Genomic DNA, 20,508 nt, shown 5'->3' on the forward strand with positions numbered 1-20,508 from the left:
ATCAAACCCCGGGATTCTACAACCGACTCTTCTTGGTGTCAAAGAAGACAGGAGGGTGGAGGCCGGTGCTAGACGTCAGTGCTCTGAATGTCTTTGTCACAAAGCAGACGTTCTCCATGGAGACCACAAAGTCGGTTCTAGCAGCGGTCAGAAGGGAAGACTGGATGGTCTCTTTAGACCTAAGGGACGCCTACTTCCACGTCCCCATCCACCCGGACTCCCAACCTTTTCTGAGATTCGTTTTCGAAAAGGTTGTCTACCAGTTTCAAGCCCTGTGCTTTGGCCTAAGCACAGCTCCTCTTGTGTTTACGAGGCTGATGAGGAATGTAGCCAAATTCCTTCATTTAGCGGACATCCGAGCCTCCCTCTATTTGGACGACTGGCTTCTCAGAGCTTCTTCCAGTCGTCGCTGTCTGAAGGATCTAAAGTGGACTCTAGATCTGACCAAGGAATTGGGTCTCCTTGTCAATATGGAAAAGTCACAAGTGGTCCCATCCCAAACTATTGTGTATTTAGGGATGGAGATTCACATTCTAGCTTTTCGGGCTTTTCCGTCGGCCCCCAGAACAAGCCAAGCCCAGTTATGCATCCAGAACATGCTGAAGAAGGAACGATGTTCAGTCAGGAAGTGGATGAGTCTGATAGGGACGCTATCATCCCTGGAACAGTTTGTGTCATTAGGAAGACTACACCTCCGTCCTCTTCAATATCACCTAGCATTTCACTGGAAAAAGGACAAGACGCTAGAAGCGGTCTCGATCCCCATTTCCGAGAAGATGAAGTCTTGCCTGACTTGGTGGAAGGACAGTATCAGCCTCAGAGAGGGTCTGCCCCTGGCTGTTCAGACTCCCAACCACGTTCTCTTCTCGGACGCATCGGACGTAGGCTGGGGCGCGACATTTGACGGTCGGGAATGTTCGGGATTATGGAACTCGAGTCAAAGGACAATGCATATCAACTGCAAGGAGCTACTGGCAGTACATCTGGCCTTGAAAAGCTTCAGGTCTCTCCTTCAAGACAAAGTGGTGGAGGTGAACTCGGACAACACCACTGCTTTGGCGTACATCTCCAAGCAAGGAGGGACCCACTCACTGACGTTGTACGAGATAGCAAGGGACCTGCTCATCTGGTCAAAAGGTCAAAACATATCGCTAGTAACGAGGTTCATCCAAGGCAACTTGAATGTCATGGCAGATTGTCTCAGTCGGAAGGGACAAGTAATTCCAACAGAATGGACCCTCCACAAGGATGTATGCAAGAGACTTTGGGCCACTTGGGGCCAACCAACCATAGATCTCTTTGCAACCTCGATGACCAAGAGGCTCCCAATATATTGCTCACCAATCCTGGACCCAGCAGCAGTTCATATAGATGCCTTTCTCCTAGATTGGTCACATCTAGATCTATATGCATTCCCACCGTTCAAGATTGTCAACAAGGTACTGCAGAAGTTCGCCTCTCACGAAGGGACAAGGTTGACGCTAGTTGCTCCCCTCTGGCCCGCGAGAGAATGGTTCACCGAGGTACTTCGATGGCTAGTAGACGTTCCCAGAACTCTTCCTCTAAGGGTGGACCTTCTACGTCAGCCACACGTAAAGAAGGTACACCAAAACCTCCACGCTCTTCGTCTGACTGCCTTCAGACTATCGAAAGACTCTCGAGAGCTAGAGGCTTTTCGAAGGAGGCAGCCAGTGCGATTGCAAGAGCAAGGAGAACATCCACCCTTAGAGTCTACCAATCGAAGTGGGAGATCTTCCGAAACTGGTGCAAGTCAGTATCTATATCCTCGACCAGTACCTCTGTAACTCAAATAGCTGACTTCCTCTTATACCTGAGGAAAGAACGATCACTTTCAGCTCCCACTATCAAGGGTTACAGAAGCATGTTGGCATCAGTCTTCCGTCACAGAGGCTTAGATCTTTCCAACAATAAAGATCTACAGGACCTCCTTAAGTCTTTTGAGACCACGAAGGAGCGTCGTCTGGTTACACCTGGTTGGAATTTAGACGTGGTACTAAGATTCCTTATGTCAGACAGGTTCGAGCCGCTACAATCAGCCTCCCTGAAAGATCTCACCTTAAAGACTCTTTTCCTGGTATGTTTAGCCACAGCTAAAAGAGTCAGTGAGATTCATGCCTTCAGCAAGAACATCGGATTTTCATCAGAAAAGGCTACATGTTCACTACAACTTGGTTTTCTAGCCAAAAACGAGCTGCCTTCTCGACCTTGGCCGAAATCGTTCGATATTCCCAGCTTATCGAATATGGTAGGCAATGAACTGGAAAGAGTCTTATGCCCTGTGAGAGCTCTTAAGTTCTATTTAAAACGAACTAAACCTTTACGAGGCCTTTCTGAAGCTTTATGGTGTTCTGTTAAGAAACCATCTTTGCCTATGTCAAAGAATGCTTTATCCTATTTTGTCAGACTGTTAATACGAGAAGCTCATTCCCATCTGAGTGAGGAAGACCAAGCTTTGCTGAAGGTAAGGACACACGAAGTTAGAGCTGTCGCAACTTCCGTGGCCTTTAAACAAAATAGATCTCTGCGAAGTATAATGGACGCAACCTATTGGAGAAGCAAGTCAGTGTTCGCGTCTTTTTATCTTAAGGATGTCCAGTCTCTTTACGAGGACTGCTACACACTGGGACCATTCGTAGCAGCGAGTGCAGTAGTGGGTGAGGGCTCAACCACTACAATTCCCTAATTCCATAACCTTTTAATCTTTCTCTTGAAATGTTTTTATTGTTGTTTTTTGGGTTGTCCGTAAGGCTAAGAAGCCTTTCGCATCCTGGTTGATTTGGCGGGTGGTCAAAGTCATTTCTTGAGAGCGCCTAGATTAGGGGTTTTGATGAGGTCCTGTTGTATGGGTTGCAACCCTTGATACTTCAGATCCTAGGGGTCGATCAGCATCCTAAGAGGATCGCGAGGCTCCGTAAGGAAGACATACTTAAAAAGGCAGAGTAATTGTTCAAGTCGACTTCCTTACCAGGTACCTATTTATTTTGTTTTTGTTATTTGGATAACTTCTAAAATGAAATAAAAACTCTTAGCTCATAATAATGTAAACATATATTGCTGGTCTCTACCCACCCCCCTGGGTGTGAATCAGCTATTATAATCACCGGCTAAGTTAAATATTGAAAAATGTTATTTTGATAATAAAATAAATTTTTGAATATACTTACCCGGTGATTATAAATTAAAGGACCCTCCCTTCCTCCCCAATAGAGACGCAGTGGAACGAGGAGAAAATTGAGTCTTTGTTTACATTGAGTACTGGGTATCTGGACGACAGATATTTCACCTGTGTAGCGATCGCTGGCGAGTTTTACCTTAGAGTTTTCTGTCGAGCAACAGAGTTGCAGCTATTATAATCACCGGGTAAGTATATTCAAAAATTTATTTTATTATCAAAATAACATTTTTCCTTCCACCAAAAAATGATCAGACATACCGTTAGCCATACCCCTAAACACGTGAACGTCTTTCAATCTTCCAAACATTCTTTTAGTTACCAACACATAATCCATTAATGCCCTTTCTACTACTCTTCCATTTGCCACTCTTACCCATGTATACTTATTTTTATCTTTCTTTTTGAAAAGGCTATTACTTATCACCATCTCTTGCTCAACACACATATTTACCAGTCTCTCACCACTCTCATTTTCACCTGGTACACCATACTTCCCAATGACACCTTCTACCTCTCCAGTGCCCACTCTAGCATTTAAGTCACCCATGACAACTACATAATTCCTTCTACCCAGTCCTTCTACACATCTAGTTAATTCATTCCAGAACTCATTCCGCTCTTTTTCACTTTTCTCACTACCTGGCCCATACGCACTGACAAACGCCCAACATTCCCTACCCAACCTAACCCTTACCCACATTAACCTAGATGATATCTCCTTCCATTCCACTACTTTACCTGTCATCCATTCACTCAGCAATAAAGCCACACCCTCTCTCGCTCTTCCCCTTTCAATCCCAGACACACTACCAGATATTTCACCAAACATCACTTTACCCTGTCCTTTTATCTTCGTCTCACACAAGGCCAATACATCCATCCTTCTATTCCTAAACATACTTCCAATTTCACATCTTTTACTCTCTATCGTACTACATCCACGCATATTCAAACACCCCAAAACTAGAGTGCGGGGAGCAGTCACTCTCCCCCCAGCTCCATCTCTTTGTCGATGTCTCACAGGATGTAGATACAGGAGAGTGGGTTCCCAGCCCCCTCGTCCCGTCCCTTTTAGTCGCCTCTTACGACACGCAGGGATAACGGCGCTATTCTAATTGTTTTTATGCCCCCCGCGGCTACAGGGGGCATAAAATAATTTTGATAATAATAATAATAATAATAAACACATTATAGAGAGGATAGAGATAATCAGATAGGTTCTAGAAATATTACCTCAAGATAAAGAAGAGAAGTGGAAGACAACAGAAGGTAGATACAATAAGGAGGATGAATCTCCTTTTATGGTTTTGCCTAAAACCATTGCAGAAGTTAATCCAGAAGAGATGACTTTGTTTAAAAGATTATTCTTCAATGTCTTCTCTGGCAGTAAATTCACTTCACATTAGAGAAAGCCCTCCTTTTACAGAAACATTTAAGGCTAAATTCAATAAACTTATAAAACAAATTATAGTGAAGCCTTTATCTGCATGGTTCAGTTTGCTGTAGGTTGTCAATTGTACCCTTTCAGAATGTCATTTTGTAGAATAGGTATATTACCGTACGTTCTATAACCATACCTGCAAATAATCAGACTAATTTACTGGAACAAATGATAGATTTTAACAGATGTGCCTTAAAATCCGAGTGTTAACCCTGACAGGTCTCAGCAATATGTTATAAATTCTCCCTTTTGGAGGTTCTATTTTAGGGGTCATATCCCTCATGCTATATACGAGATTTGTTACCATCGTATGTACAGGCTCACTTAAGGTGGCTTTATTTTCTAATGTATTTAACTCTAAACAACCAAAATATTTTTTCCATTCATTGTGAAGTGATTATAGAATAATTTTTCAGAAATTTCTTTTACATTTTCTCTAGATAATGGTAAAGCACTGTGATTTTATGGGTAAAAAATCCTTTATATTCATTGAAGTGCCTATGTTATTCGATAATAATTCGACGATAAATAACCGAGTAAGTAAGCAAGTATATCAGCTGATGACAAATCTCGTATATAGCTTGAGTAGCAGATCCATAGCCTCGTAGCAAAGGGGCTAAACAGTTAGAGGAATTGTCACGGTTAAGGGCCAAAGCCCTAGAATTCCTTTTACATCAAAATGTTTCCCTTTCTGGAGATTGTATCTTAAAACAACTCGATGCATTCTTGGCCAGATGCTCTAAGCAACTGTGCCCCCGGGACGTGCTATCCCTGAGAAACTCGGATTTAGCAAGTTCTCCTCTGTTCCCTTCTTCGGATGTGGTTATGGCCGTAGAAAAGGTTGGGAGGTTTGGACAAACTGCTTTGATGAGGGGAGCGGTGGCACCAAGGATTCCTGTCCTTCATTAGCAACAAAGGAAGTCGCCTTTCAAACAAGTTCCTTAGCAGAGACGACTTCTGCCGACAACAGATTCGCAACATCCTGGGAGGCAAGACACCAGACCCATCTTTTAACCTAGAGGATATCCCTCCGGAAGAAGAGGTCGCGGTCGCAGAGGCTCCTGCTTGGAAGGGCAAGTTCCCCAGGTTACCACTAGTGAGGGGATGCTTACAAAGCTAATGGTTCAGGTGGTAGTACTAAGGGGCCAATCCCTGGACTGTAGAAGTCCTTCATTCTGGATATCATGTCCTTTTCATACTGTCCACAGCGTGTGACCAGGACTTTACGCTCCAGGTGTCATAGACTTTTCCCATTTGAATCTGTTTATGCTACAAACAGGATTCAAAATGGAAACTCCGGTCACCATTCTCCAGTCCCTCGGGAAGAATGATTTATTTTTGACCATAGACCTTAAAGAGGCCTACTTTCAGGGCTCCATTCATCCTGCCTCTAGGAAATACCTAAGGTTTCCCTTTCAAGACAGAATTTTCCAGTTCAGGGTGCTATGTTTCAGCTTGTCAACACCCCCTCAGGGTTTTACCAGAATCTTTGCCTTTGTCTCAGACTTTAACCATGCATTTGAGGGACCTGGATGACTGGCTTCTCCTGGCAGAGCCCAGAGGACTACTGATAAGGCACGGGGATCTACTCATAGACTTCTGCAATGAGTTAAGGAGGAAACTAAACCTTGAGAAGTCCAACCTCATCCCTCAACAATCCATCAGTTACAGTTTCTAGGCATTGACGTACTTGGTCCAAGCCAGAGCGTTTCCATCTGCTGACAGGCTCCTGAGACTCAGGAAAATAGCAAAAACCTTTCTGAAAGGGAATCACTTCCTGTCTACTCGGGCAGAAACTAATAGGTCATCTCTCCTCTTTGGAGAACCTCGTCCTCTGGGAGAATTCATCTTTGCTCTGTGCAGTGGGCTCTGAAGAGCCAATGGTCGCAGACATCTGACCACCCTGCATCCCTGCTACTTGTGCTCCAGGAGGTTGTGACAAGCTTCCATTTGTGGCTAAGAGAGGAGAACCTGCTAGCAGAAAACCCCCTTCAGGCTCCTCTCCAATACAGTAGTTCCTTCTGTTCTCGGATGCTTCTCTCCTAGGGAGCAAATCTTGGGCCTATGGTCAGAAAAGGACAAGACTTTTCACATCAATTTCTGCAACTAGCATAACTCTACTTCTCGGAGACTAAAAGGTCACTCCATGGTATTGATGAGCGACAACTCCACAATAGTGACCTGTACATTATCTCCAAACAGGGAGGCATAGCCTCTTTCCTACTCTGCCAACTCACATTAGAGGCACTCAGGTGGACACAGACCAATACAATCTCCCTCTTGGGGGAAGTTTATCCCTAGGAAGAGGACCGTCATTGCCGATCATCTGAGGCGATCACGGACGACGTTTGGTACAGAATGGTCTCTGCTTCCTCTGGTGCAGAAGAGACTTATGACATTATTCACCACTCACCTGAACCACAAAATCCCAGTGTATTGCTCACTAGTCCCAGACCAAGCTGCAGTAATGGAAGACGCCGTTCAGCACCCAAGGGACGCACTAGACTTTTGCGCGTTCTTGCCGTTTTGTCTGATTCGGCAGATCCTGAAGAGAGACTGAACATCCCAGAGAGTAATTCTAATAGCTATAAAGTGGCCAACACCAGAGTGGTGTCCAGTCCTGCTGGCAAGAGAACTTCCAGAAGGGCCAAACCTACTATGTCAACCACACATTAGAAAGTTCCTTAGTGCAGCATATTGCCTGTCGCTTCACAGCTGGAGACTATTCAGGATCTCTTCCGAAAGAAAGGCTTTTCGGGACCAACCGCGAAACCACTTTCGGACATCTATGAAAGTTGTCCGCTGCAGTCCACCAGGCTAAGTGGAAAATCCTCTGTGATCGGTGTTGTAGGGGAAATCTTGTTCCACTCAAGGCCATTATTTCCTTGCTTACCGACTTTTTGGTGTTCCTGAGGAACGAGAAATCCCTTTGTCATTGTGGTAAAAGGTATACCGCTCAGCCATGAGCCACTTCATGGGAACTCTCGGCTCTCATTAGGAGTTTTGAGCAGACTTGTTCTCCACGAGAACTCAAACCCCCCTCCTAGGATGTGACAAAGGTTCTCAGGTCTTTGAAGCAAGCCCTTATGAACCTATGCATAAAGCCTTAGACAGACCTTACCCTAAAGACTGTCTTCCTCGTTGCCTTAGCTTGAGCCAATAGAGTAAATGAACTAAATGGTCTATCTTATCTTGTGTCACATTCCAAAGGATGGAAAGAATTATCCATATTTGTTTCTGAATTTGTGGCCAAAGCCCAAAATCCAGTTAAAGACGATATCAGATTAGGCCCTTTCATGATCTTGTCTATCAAAGGGGTAAGTGATGACCCGAATAACATTTTACTCTGTACCGTGAGAGCAGTTAAAAAATATTTAAAGAAAATGTATCTTAGGCCTAAAATTTTCAATTTGTTTGTGATCACTTGTTGCTTCAAAGAGAAAGTATCCAAAAGTGCAGTTAACTTTTGGTTAAGAGAGCCTATAAATCCTCAAGAGAAGCATCATTTGGGGGCCAAGCACATGATATCTGTGGTTTTGCTGCATCCCTAGCGTTCTGCAAAAGCCACTCGGTATCAGAGGTCTACAAAGCTGATGTATGTAAGAGACAAAACACTTCTATAGACCATTACCTTGGAAATTGTACTCGAAGGGCCCTGGACACTTTCTGTTTAAGCCCTATTGTTGAAGCAAAACAAATAATCTAATCATGTGCTTTTACGGGACACGCAACTTTTTATCAAAGGCATCAGTTATTCTCTGCATTATAAGGATATGTAATTTGGATCAAGGCGGATGGTTATCACAGATGGACCTGAAACCTTCACTTGGATTTAACCTTAATTCAAGTAAGCCTGCCATTTTTCTTTTTTCAGTTAGCTTTTATTTATAATGGATATATTCATTGTGACTTGATTTTCATATATCTTCAACCCTGACACAAGATAAATCTTCTTAGATTAAACATTACAACACTACCTCTTTACAAGGGGCTATAAAATTCTTATAAGTAATTGTATCTATCGGAGAGGAAGGGCATACCTCTGTGCCGAGACTTATCCCCACCAAAAGAAGACTCCTATTTAGATATCTCGTAAGTTTGTACTGTATTAGCGTAGGAATAAACTACAAATTTTCAATACAACTTGTATTTTTCCTCACTATACAGACCAGAGTCATTTATCAAAGGTCTCGCCTCAACCGTCCCACAAGTCTTTGACCAGAAGGAGAATGAACACGTCGTGTAACAGTGCCCCGCACTCCCATGCAATGTCACTTGAGTTTTATAGCCAGGAAAAAATATAAATTCCTTTAAGAATTTGTAGTTTTTCACATCCTTTTGTGCTACATTATATCCAATTATTTTTTATTTGTTGCAGATAGTCAAGATAATGGCGAAGCAGTTGATCTTGAAGAACTTCATTCAGCAACAGTTGATATTAAGAAATTTTCTTTGTTTCTTCAAGGGGAGCAAATTAATCCAACTAAGGCTATTTGCAGTAAGTTTTGAACAAATGTTGTATGATTAGATTACATGATATGATATAATTTTTGGTCTGAAAGGGAGTAAGACACTTTGGTGCCTTTTTTGGCACACTAGAAAATATTAAAAAATCCTTTGCAACCACTCAAATTTCCAGGTGCATTGTTTACTGTCTTTAATTTTCCATCGCTTCTGTTTAGTTTTTCCTTATCAGCTGTCATTTAGTGTGGCTTTGCTCTGGTTTTCCTATTTCAAAAAAGAATAAATAGTACAACTCATTGGTTAGATGATAATGATAGGTTTAAAGAATTAATAGTTAGCAGAGGGAGTTTGGAAGTAGTTTATGCAAAACTTAGGAGTATTAGAAGATTTTAGAAATAATGGTGAATCGTTGTTTTAGATAAAACTCTTTACAGGGAGGGAAAGGATAATTATTGTGCCTTGTTAGTTTGTCAAATCATCTTTGTAAAGATAGATTATACCCATAAAATGTCAGATATTTGGTTCTTATTTTAAAAAGTGAGCAAAGCAATAGACATATTTTGCACTTGTAATAATTTATGTATTTTACTATAGAGAAAGTTCTGTCATCACCCATCATCAGTTCATGTAGTACAGTATAGATGCACAGTGATCCTTCGGCTGTTGCGGTTGATATGGTCCAGCCCCCCCCCCCCCCCCCCCCCCCACACACACACACTAGCTGAAAAACTGGAAAGTAGATACAAAATTTTCTATAATTTTTCCTTTTTCATATTTTTTATTATCAATGAATTTAATCTTATAAGCCCTCCCAGCACTCTTATATACCTATTATACACTTTTAATCACTGTTTAAGCTAAAATTTACTTTTAATGTAAGCATATCCTTATATAAATGAGAATTTTTAAATCAAAACACTCGCCATTGAAGATACGTAAACTCCATCCTTACAATGGACTTGTAGGTGGTTACCACCCTTTTTTCTGTCTTGTTAAATAGACATTTGCTTTCGTCCTTACAGTATACACTATTATTTTGTTCCTTCTCGATGTAGTGAACTGTAGATTCATTGATGCTGTAATGGCAGCCTACGTCTTATAAATTCTCCCTTCCTTAAGCACTTCTAGGAGTTTCATCTTCACATTAGTAAGCATCTTCCTCAGATGCTTGGATTCTTTGCCAGAAACCTTAGAAGGTCGAGAATGTTTAGCATGCAATTCATAATTGTAGCAAAAAATGTTTGAAAATGCCACACAACACGTAAGGATGCAGTGATGGCGCATAAGTACTTGAAAAAGCAAACTGGACAGCGTAGGATACTCAAGTGTTATTCTGTGGTCCGACAGCCAATCAGCACCCAGGTTACTAATCGGCATGCTGTGATTGACCGTGCCTCCTCTACTGGCCAATAGTTATAAACTTGGGCAATGTTAGTATAGAGGTGGGATCAGTCTACGTATTCATCTGTATCAGCAGTTTTATAACCTATATAACCATGTAGTTCATGGTTAAAGTGATAACCAATTTTTTAGATGGTATTCTCACACACAATACATGATTGCACAGTATATGGCAGAAATTATCAGTGTAGGATTTGTCAGGCAGCAGTTGAGTGTTGGTCATCTGGTTTCAGCCTGCCAGGCTTTACTTGCAGATGGTCACTACACAGCTCACCACAATAAAATCTGTAAATATATACATTGTAAAGTAAGTAAAGAATAGAAAATTGAAGTAAAAGATAAAGTATGGGAACATGAACCAGATCGGGTTACCTCCAACAGGACCGTTACTATCTTTTATGATAAGATAATCCCAACAGGAAGATACATAGGAGGAGGAGCTATAAAACCTGATATTGTGATCTGGAATAAAGAAGAAAAAACAGCAAAGATTAATAGATGTGACAGTACTCGGTGATCTTGGCCTCAATAGAGCTGAGAGGCAGAAAATAACAAGATATTAAGAACTAAAGACGACCTGAAAAATACATGGGAGCAAAAGGACTTTAGAAGAAAAACTTGAAACAATACCTTCAGGTGATACAAAGTTGTCCAGGCATAAATGAGGTGCAGATTGCTGCCATCAGGGGAACAGTGACCATCTTGAAAAAAGCCCTCGGATACAAGGCTAGTGGAGCATAGAGGTGCAACCATAGACCCCAGGCTGGGGTTCATTGCACCACTAATATAAATTGAAACAAATTAAGGTATTAAGAATTGGAATAATAGATATTTAAGGGAGTTTGATGTTCCCACCCTCCTCTAACTGCTTATATGACCATGAGATGAGAGGGCTGGCCAGTCAGGTGCTCTTACAAGTAGTTCTTCCATACTCATCTGATATGAGTGTTGGAGGGAGAGAAGCCTTAGTCTTCTTTTTCAGATGGCTTAGAGTGGCTATCATACCATCATCTAAGAATTCTAATTTACATGTTTGGTCGGGTTGCCCAAATGTGAGCACACATTTTGCCTTGCACCTGCAGATCCATAAAAGAAAAGTAATCCAAGTTGCTACATGTGTGCCAGCTGAACGCACTACCACCCGCACACGTACCCACTCTGACGCGCCAATGGAACAAGCCACCATAGCCACGTGTGAGATAGGAGGACAGGTTGCCACCTTTTCATGATCGAGTCATGTGGAAGTGTGGGACAAGGGCATGTCTACCTTAGCCAAATTGAATAAAACGGTAACTACGACACTTATTGCTACATCAATGAAGACCATAAAGAAACCAGATTTTTCTCAAATTCAGATGTATGAGAGGAAGGTGGTGATGGAAATTTACCCAGATTTCCCTTGTGTGACTTTGCCCACACATTATCAAAATCAGCCTCCTCAGAAAAGACGGAGCTCAGATTTTCCTACTCTTTCCACTCTCAGGTACAAGCACTCTCGATGGGATACGGTATCCCGATGGATCTTTTTCTCAGCAGGTTTTCAGCTTACAGTACAGTATTAATAGTCCTAACAGTATTGGAGAATATGAGCCTCTACTTTTTAAGCCAAACTGGGAAAATGAGTCCATCATAGATAACAAGATATTCCCATTAGTGCAGTCAGGTTCATAAGTTATGATACTGTATACTGTACTATTATTTTCGGACAAATTGTCAACCTACAAAGCAACATCTGGGAACTACAGGATCTCGGGAAGCAAGTTCCCATAAAGTGGTTGATTTAAAGGGAGATGTAATCTTTCAAATTATCTTATTGGCTTACTTGTGATATTAGGCTCTGTTTTTACTGGAAAAAAATTTAAAAGGGAAACCTAAAATGAGAAAGATGCTTTATTAATCATGTATGGTTTCAATTTTTAAGCACTTGGGGTCATCCTTTTCTTGGCTGATTCTTGAGGTTCTTGTTGAAACAATTGATCGGCCTGGATACTGTTGTCAGACATATTTAATTTACGGCCGATTTTGATGGGGGAGGATATTATTTCTATGCATTTCTATCATAACTCGGTATACTGAAGCTTCCTGTCTTTCAGCTCTAGAATTTGTGATGTCCATGATGCTCCATCATCCCAACATCAGGTCAGTGAGAAGTAGGTTGGCCAGGGCACCAGCCGCCCGTTGAGATACTACCACTAGAGAGGTATTGGATCCTTTGACTGGCCAGACAGTAATGCATTGGATCCCTCTTTCTAGTCACGGCTTATTTTTTCTTTGCCTACACTTACACAGAATAGTCTGGCCTATTCTTCACATATTCTCGTCTTTCCTCATACATCTGACAACAATGAGATACAACACTTCTTCACCCAAGGGGTTAATTACTGTACTGCAATTTGTTCAGTGTACTTTCCTCTTGGTAAGGGTAGAAGAGACTCTTTAGCTATGGTAAGCAGCTCTTCTAGGAGAAGGACACTCCAAAATTAAACCATTGTTCTCTAGTCTTGGGTAGTGCCATAGCCTCTGTACCATGGTCTTCCACTGCCTTGGGTTAGAGTTCTCTTGCTTGAGGGTACACTCGGGCACTCTATTCTATCTTATTTTTTTTTCTTCCTCTTGTTTTTTTGAAATGGTGTGTTGGGCAGGCTTAATAGAAGGGCCATGGATGCCTGGTGGTTTATCAAGAGGTTGTCTTTTCCTTTTTCTGATTTTTTCTTCTCAAAACCATCCTTACTGTCCTCCCTTCAGTTGAAGTGGCTATCCTGGAGGGTATTTAGCCTTGCATGGTGTATCGGCTCCTCCATGTTGACCAGTTTTTCCGACTTTTTACTATAGTCTATGGGTATCATCAATCACTTTTTTTATTATTCTGTACATATTGTTTTTGTTATAATTCTTGTTAATCTAGTTTTTAAGTATGATGTCTCTTTCTTATTTCTATTAATTCTTATGCTGTCTGGAGACATGGAGCGAAATCCGGGACCAGTACGTCCTAGATTTCGTCAATGTCGTCTTCTGTATTGCAATATTCGTGGTCTGCATGCAAATATCCAAGACCTTACAGTTGCGTCCAGACAGTATGATATTCTTTTGTGCTCAGAAACTTTGGTTTCTAATATGAGGCACTCATCTGAGCTCCTTATAACTGGTTTTAAGAAGCCAATAATGCTGAAACGTGATACCATTACTAGGGCCAGGGGAATGGCGGTGTATATTAGGACCGAGTACCCTGCTTCTCATAAGTCCTGCTATCAATGTGGATGTCATGAGATTCAGGTAATAAAAGTTTGTGGCAGGCATAACAACTTTTATTTGTGTTCGATCTACCGGAATCCAGACATGGATGATTCTATCTTCGATTGTCTTCTTACCATTATGGCTAAGATACAAGAAGATGATAGAAAGGCTTCTTTTGTCTTTGTTGGTGATTTTAATGCTCACCATAGGGAGTGGTTAAGTTCTATCTCTCCTACCGATCGCCATGGCTTAAGAGCTTTAGACTTTGCCTCTGAATCAGGCTGTGAGCAAATCATAAATGAAGCTACTCACAGGTCTGGTAATTGCTTGGACCTCGTATACACTGACTCCCCTGGCGTTATAACTAGTAAGGTTGATTCTCCAGTCGGGACTTCTGATCATGCTTTGATTTCATTATTAGTGAAGACTGAGCAGCCTGTCCCTGATATATCATATTCCTGTAAAATTTATATGAAATCCCAAGCAGACTGGAATGGGATTTTGCATGATCTTTTGTGCTTGAATTGGTCACAATTATATAATAGTGTAGATCCTGTTGTCTCTTTGAATGAGAATCTAGTCAACATAATTGATAGGCGTATCCCTTCTCGTGTGCTAAGGTACCGAATGAAGGACAAACCGTGGTTCAATGATGATTGTAGACGTGCTTATTTGGAGAAGCAGGAGGCCTATCACCTTTGGAAGGGTAACAGATCAGATTTGACCTGGAACAACTATACTCAGCTTCGAGCTTTTGCTCAGAGAGTTTATGCCTCAACTGAAAAGGAGTACAATTTAATCATAAAAGAAACCCTCTCTGGTACAACTCAGGAACATAAATGGTGGTCTACCCTTAAATCTGCACTCTTTGGTGTAGATGCAGCAGTTCCTCCTTTACTTAAACCAGATGGCTCAGTCACTCACTGTCCAAAGGAAAAGGCAACCCTTTTGGCTGATGTTTTTGACAGTAAACAGAGTAATGAAAAACTTGAACTTCCTCATTCCTGTTTTCCTGAGGCTAAACTAACTAGTTTAGCTTTTCGATCTCGTGAGATTAAAGCTCTGTTGATGGACCTTGATGCTTATGGAGGTGTAGACCCAAATGGTATTTTTCCTTTGTTTTTTATAAAGACCGCAGATTTCTTAGCTCCAAAGTTATCTGTTATTTTGCGCAAGTTAGCAAGAAGAGGAGCTTTTAGCACTTGTTGGAGAATTGGTAATGTTACTCCTCTATGTAAATGTGTTTGTGGTAGCTCAAGTCCCACTGATTACCGCCCAATTTCCATAACTCCCATATTATCTAAAGTTTTTGAACGTCTTCTGGCAAAACGTCTTAATAGGTTTGCTGAAGGTAATCATCTATTCCCTAGTTTGCAATTTGGTTTTCGTAAAGGCCTTGGAGCATGTGATGCCCTTCTTACAATCTCCAATGCAGTACAGAAATCCCTTGATTGTGGTCGTGAAGTTCGTATGATTGGCCTTGATTTTAGTGCTGCCTTTGACCGTGTTAATCATGAGGCCCTTGTTTTCAAACTGAAACAGTTGGGAGTGGGTGGGTCGTTTCTTAGCATTATTATTGATTTTTTAAGTAGTAGATCTCAAAGAGTAGTTGTTGATGGGCACCATAGTGAGTATAGGAATGTGATATCCGGTGTTCCACAGGGTAGTGTTCTTGGCCCATTACTTTTCATACTATATACACATGACATGTGGTTTGGCCTAGAAAATAAGCTTGTTGCATATGCAGATGATGCTACTCTCTTTGCATCAATTCCATCCCCTGAATGTAGACCTGGGGTTGGTGAATCCCTTAATAGAGATCTAGCTAAAATTAGTGTATGGTGCAAGTTATGGGGTATGAAGTTGAATCCTAACAAAACTCAAAGTATGATTGTAAGTAGGTCAAGGACGGTGGCTCCTCAACATCCGGATCTCAGTATTGATAATGTTTCTTTAAATTTGTATGACTCTTTCAAAATTTTAGGTGTGATTCTCGACAGCAAATTTACTTTTGAGAAACATATAAGGTCTGTGTCTTCTTCAATTGCACAAAAAATTGGCTTATTGAGAAAGTCTTTTAAGATATTCGGTGATCAATCTATTCTGAAGAAGTGTTTTAATTCTTTTATTCTACCTTGTTTTGAGTATTGTTCTCCTGTCTGGTCTTCAGCTGCTGATTCTCATCTTAATTTGTTGGACAGAAACTTACGGTCTATTAAATTTCTTATTCCTGATCTAGATATTAATCTCTGGCACCGTCGTTCAATTAGTTCATTATGCATGTTGCATAAGATTTTTCATAACTGACCATCCTTTACATTCAGATCTCCCTGGACAATTCTATCCTGTTCGTAATACTAGGCTGGCAGTTAATTCTAATAGCCAGGCCTTTTCCATCATAAGACTCAATACCACGCAGTACTCTAGAAGTTTTATTCCAGCTGTTACCAAGTTGTGGAATGATCTTCCTAATCGGGTTGTTGAATCAGTAGAACTTCAAAAGTTCAAAGTTGGAGCAAATGCTTTTTTGTTGACCAGGCGGACATGAGTCTTTTTATAGTTTATATATGACATATTTGTTTTTGAAGTTGTTAATAGTTTATATATGACATATCTGTTATGACGTTGTTACTTTTTTTAGAATGATTTCCTGTTAATTTGTTCTCTTCAGTTATTTATTTCCTTATTTCCTTTCCTCACTGGGCTATTTTTCCCTATTGGAGCCCCTGGGCTTATAGCATTTTGCTTTTCCAATTAGGGTTGTAGCTTGGATAGTAATAATAATAATAATAATAGGCTACATATTAAATGTAATCCACTGTATGTCATCTGACGAGTTGCAACATTTTCACACCTTTTCAGGCATGTCAACCTTTAGGAGTTGGAAAGGCAAATTTTCTTATTGTATAAAAGGATTGCACATGGTATCTGATTTTATTGTTCACATTTCAGAATGTTTCTTATACTGTACTGTAATTTCATTGCATATCAAAAATGGCAAAGTTTTTAACTGCGAAGATCTTTTACATTTTATATTAGATACCTGTATATTCTTGATATATGTACTGATTTGCTCTTCAAAGTCATTAAAAAAAGTTTATGAAAAAATTGAAATTAATTCTTTTCACTTTGAATGATTATGAAAGCACAGTGTCGTCACTTATGAATGTGATCGTACTGAAGTTTCCTCTTTTTATTGCCTTTACGGATCATTTTGTGGCAGCTAAAAGGGATACTCAAAGCTACTTATGCCCAACCTCCCACTGTGGTGGAAATGTGGGAGGTTGGGCTGTGGCACCCTAGCAGTACCAGCTGAACTCGGCTGAGTCCCTGGTTAGGCTGGAGGAACGTAGAGAGTAGAGGTCCCCTTTTTTGTTTTTGTTTCTTGTTGATGTCGGCTACCCCCCAAAATTGGGGGAAGTGCCTTTGGTATATGTATATGTATGTATGTACTTATGACCAAAATATAAGGGGAAAGATTTGTTGGCAGTTTTGTTGCCATATTTGTTTCAACAGAATCATTCTTGCATCATCTTTGTATGACTCAAGTTAGCTTTGAAATTTTTTGAGTAAGCTGATAATTATTCTTTTAATGTTGCCAGCTCATCTTTTATGATGGTTGTGGTTTCCTATTCAAATGTCCGTAAGTTTTGGACTAACTTTTCTTTAGGAACATCTCGGACATGCATTACATTGATAGTTTTTTAGTGCCGACAGGAAGTTGTCATTCTTCAACAACTATGATACATTTTTTGTCAAATGATTCTTCTGAATTATCTCCTGAAAATTCTGCCATATTATTTTCTAAGATTTCAGTTCTATAAATTGTGTACAGTACTTTAACTTCATGGTTGTTTATTTTCAAGTTGCATCAGACTACAAATAACCTTTGACACTTTCTACAATATACTGCACATCACACTAGAAGCAGAAAGCTGGACCTTAGAGGATGACTAATGTTTTCCAGGGTATCAGGTCTGTGCAACTTGGTTTTACTTGGAACAAGTGTTACTTTAAAAATTTGGGCCATGTCATTCCATGAGGTAAAGCAGGGTCGCATGGCTGTAAGTTATGTATATTGAAAGATACTGTACCCAACTCTTTTCTTAAGTTTTCCATTTCTAGTTCAGCACTGAAAATTGTCTGGAATCCCTCTTTCTACTAATCACTCAAGTATAGTAAAATAGTTAGGGTTGAAATTTCTTAGGCACCTTATTTTTAAAGGAATTTGAGAAACCTGTACTTATTACATTAAATCGTATTTTAATTCCAAAAATTAGTTTCTTTAGGTGGCAGAGCTAAAATTGCTACATTGCATTGCTGGCCACTCCTCTCGGGGAAGCAAACCTTCATGGTTTTAGGTAATAAGGTACTTGAAACAAATGAGTGAGTGATTCCATAGATTCAGCCTTGACCAGGTCTAGTCTAGTTTAGCCTTGATTTGGTTTAAAAAATGTTTATATTTAACTTCCTGGTGAGGCGATGAGGATGCAAGGAGAAGATAAGGGATTTGGAAAAGGGAAAATTAGAGCCAAGTCTAGACTACTGTAAACAACATAACAAGAACCTCAAAAGACTGTTTCATCGATGCTGAAATTAAACATTTACCAACAATGATGATGATAATGAAAAAAAATAATAAATTTAACAAGCAATGCAGTTGAGAGCTGGGCGAGACTGAAATGAAGTTTGAGTACCTTTCTCAGTGTGTCATGCAGTAGAATAGATATTTGTCTGCAGTATTCCCTATAATATCACTGAATTTTAAAGTACTAGGTTTTACGGTGATTGCCAGTCTCAGGCTTTTGGTCTTATAAGGAAAAAATTTAGTTGTCATCAATTTCATATTAGTTTATATAGAAGTTGATTATGGGTAATCTAGTTGTATTTTAAGCGAATTTATACACTTTCCAGCATGCCCACTAGATAGAAGATTACCATCTGTTTCATTGTTTGTCATTATTTAGTTACAACATAGTTTAAGCAGTAGTAGTTTATATCTATATATAGTTACCGACTGAAAACAGAAATAAAATGCTGGAAGAACAAGAGTAGCTATGTTAGGGGTATTTTTCTTTCTTTTTGTATAGGAGGTATCACCTCCAACTGTTAAAAAAATAACTTGATATCATGAAGCATTTGTTTAATAACTTGATATCATGAAGCATTTGTTTCATCTTTTTTCAGATATTGTATCAGGCCATGTGATACAAATGTTCCTCTTACATGATGATGTGACATTGCAGTATTTTTTACCTGCAGCAGCAAATGTTTAATACTATTTATTTTATGTAAGTAAGCTGATATATTTGTATGGATTTCAATATATTTTTCATACAAAATTATATTTCCTTAGCCTTGTTATTATTCACAGTATTATTATTAGGCTGAGTATTTCAATGTTTTAAATAGTGATTATGACACTCATTGTAAAAGTATTTCTTATAATGAGTTGGTAATTTCACTTAAATTAAAATATAAGATGCAATTTTTTCAAGCCAAAGATGTTAAGAGAATTTTTTAAAAATTTGATTATTTCTATGTTCACCATGTTTATATTACTTCTCTCTCAAAGCTCAGTTATCAATGTTTACCCCCAAAAAAACTAGACTTAATCCTCTAGTATAGTAATAAGACAATCTTGCAGCTCGTGGAAATAAAAAGCAATTGGGTATACCACACTGTCTTTCGTCTTTCAGTATTGAAGTTGAATTCTCTCTTCTCTTCATGCCAGTGATCAGTTGGGAGGAGGGTTGGCATGTATATGAACATCTGGTGGGTATAGAAATAATTTTTTTTTTTTTATTAAAATTCCATTGATTTCCACAAACCACCTCTTGATGTTCATATTACTGACTCCATATTTTCATGGAGATGGGTTGCCAGTAAGGAAAGAATAGACTGGTATCACCTGTAAGAGACTTCTTGGAGCCTCACATTCAGGCAGCTTCACTGAAGAGGGCAAGGCTTGCTTCCTCTAAACCCATCGAGCCTCCCCATGCCATCAAGTCGCTGGGATTTGTCAATGTGAGGTCCTTGGAGTCCACCTCTACAGGACCATAGGAGGAACCCTTTTTCCTGAGAGTATTAGGACTTCAGGAAACCGAATAAATTTGGTGACGCTCCGAAAGCCCCCTTCTCTAGAAGGCAGACCTCCATTGACTCCTCCTTCAGGAATCAACTCGGATCGAAGTAACACCTCAAACTGCCTTGTTCATGACAAACAGAGAAGACTATTCAGAAACTGGAGGTGCAAGTCTTGCTACCAAAGATAACTGTGAGCAGTTCGCTCTTCTACGTTAATTCCTCCTCTTTTTCAAAATGGAGGAATTTCTACATGACAGAGGGAGCTTATCCTACCACTCTTCCCTTAGACCATGAGGTAGCACCCCTAACCTTGGGGATGTCAGCAGAAAGGCTTGCACAGCAAAAAACACTCGGCCTCGGAGGCCATGAGCATGCGGGCAGTAGCAATGTCAGCTTTGTAGACTCCATTCTGGATCGACCACTAGTTCAGTACCCTCTCAAACTTTGCAGTATCCGAGAATCTTGCAGACCCTGAGATACACAAACAATAAGAGGAGCTCATCCTTTTGGTAGTGAAGGCAGTGGAAAGGTTTTGTTACACCAGTGGAGCAACTGGGTAATAAAACAAGTTCGTCAGACATGTGGCCTTGAAGGACTGTCTTTGCGGAATACCCCACTAACACAGAGTGCTTCCCTCTTTCCACCTGATGAAGTAGAGGCAGTAGAAGAAAAGTGGGAGATGGAG

At 40.2% G+C, this 20,508-nt stretch overlaps 1 protein-coding gene across 3 annotated transcripts in view; it reads left to right on the top strand.

Moving 5' to 3' along the window:
• Nucleotides 1-20,508, top strand: part of Hus1-like (Hus1-like checkpoint clamp component) — a 128,021-nt gene that overhangs the window by 70,845 nt on the left and 36,668 nt on the right. For 2 of the 3 annotated variants that reach the window (XM_068366551.1, XM_068366552.1), the window contains exons 6-7: nt 9,016-9,135; nt 18,924-19,078. In XM_068366551.1, the coding sequence (XP_068222652.1) occupies nt 9,016-9,135; nt 18,924-19,012 (209 nt within the window). In that variant the 3' untranslated portion in view covers nt 19,013-19,078. Of the gene's footprint in view, nt 1-9,015; nt 9,136-18,923; nt 19,079-20,508 lie in introns of those variants that run through there. The other variant, XM_068366550.1, reaches the window with a different exon arrangement.

The sequence above is a fragment of the Palaemon carinicauda genome, chromosome 44 (genome assembly GCF_036898095.1).
Source record: "Palaemon carinicauda isolate YSFRI2023 chromosome 44, ASM3689809v2, whole genome shotgun sequence".
Lineage (NCBI taxonomy): Eukaryota > Metazoa > Arthropoda > Malacostraca > Decapoda > Palaemonidae > Palaemon > Palaemon carinicauda.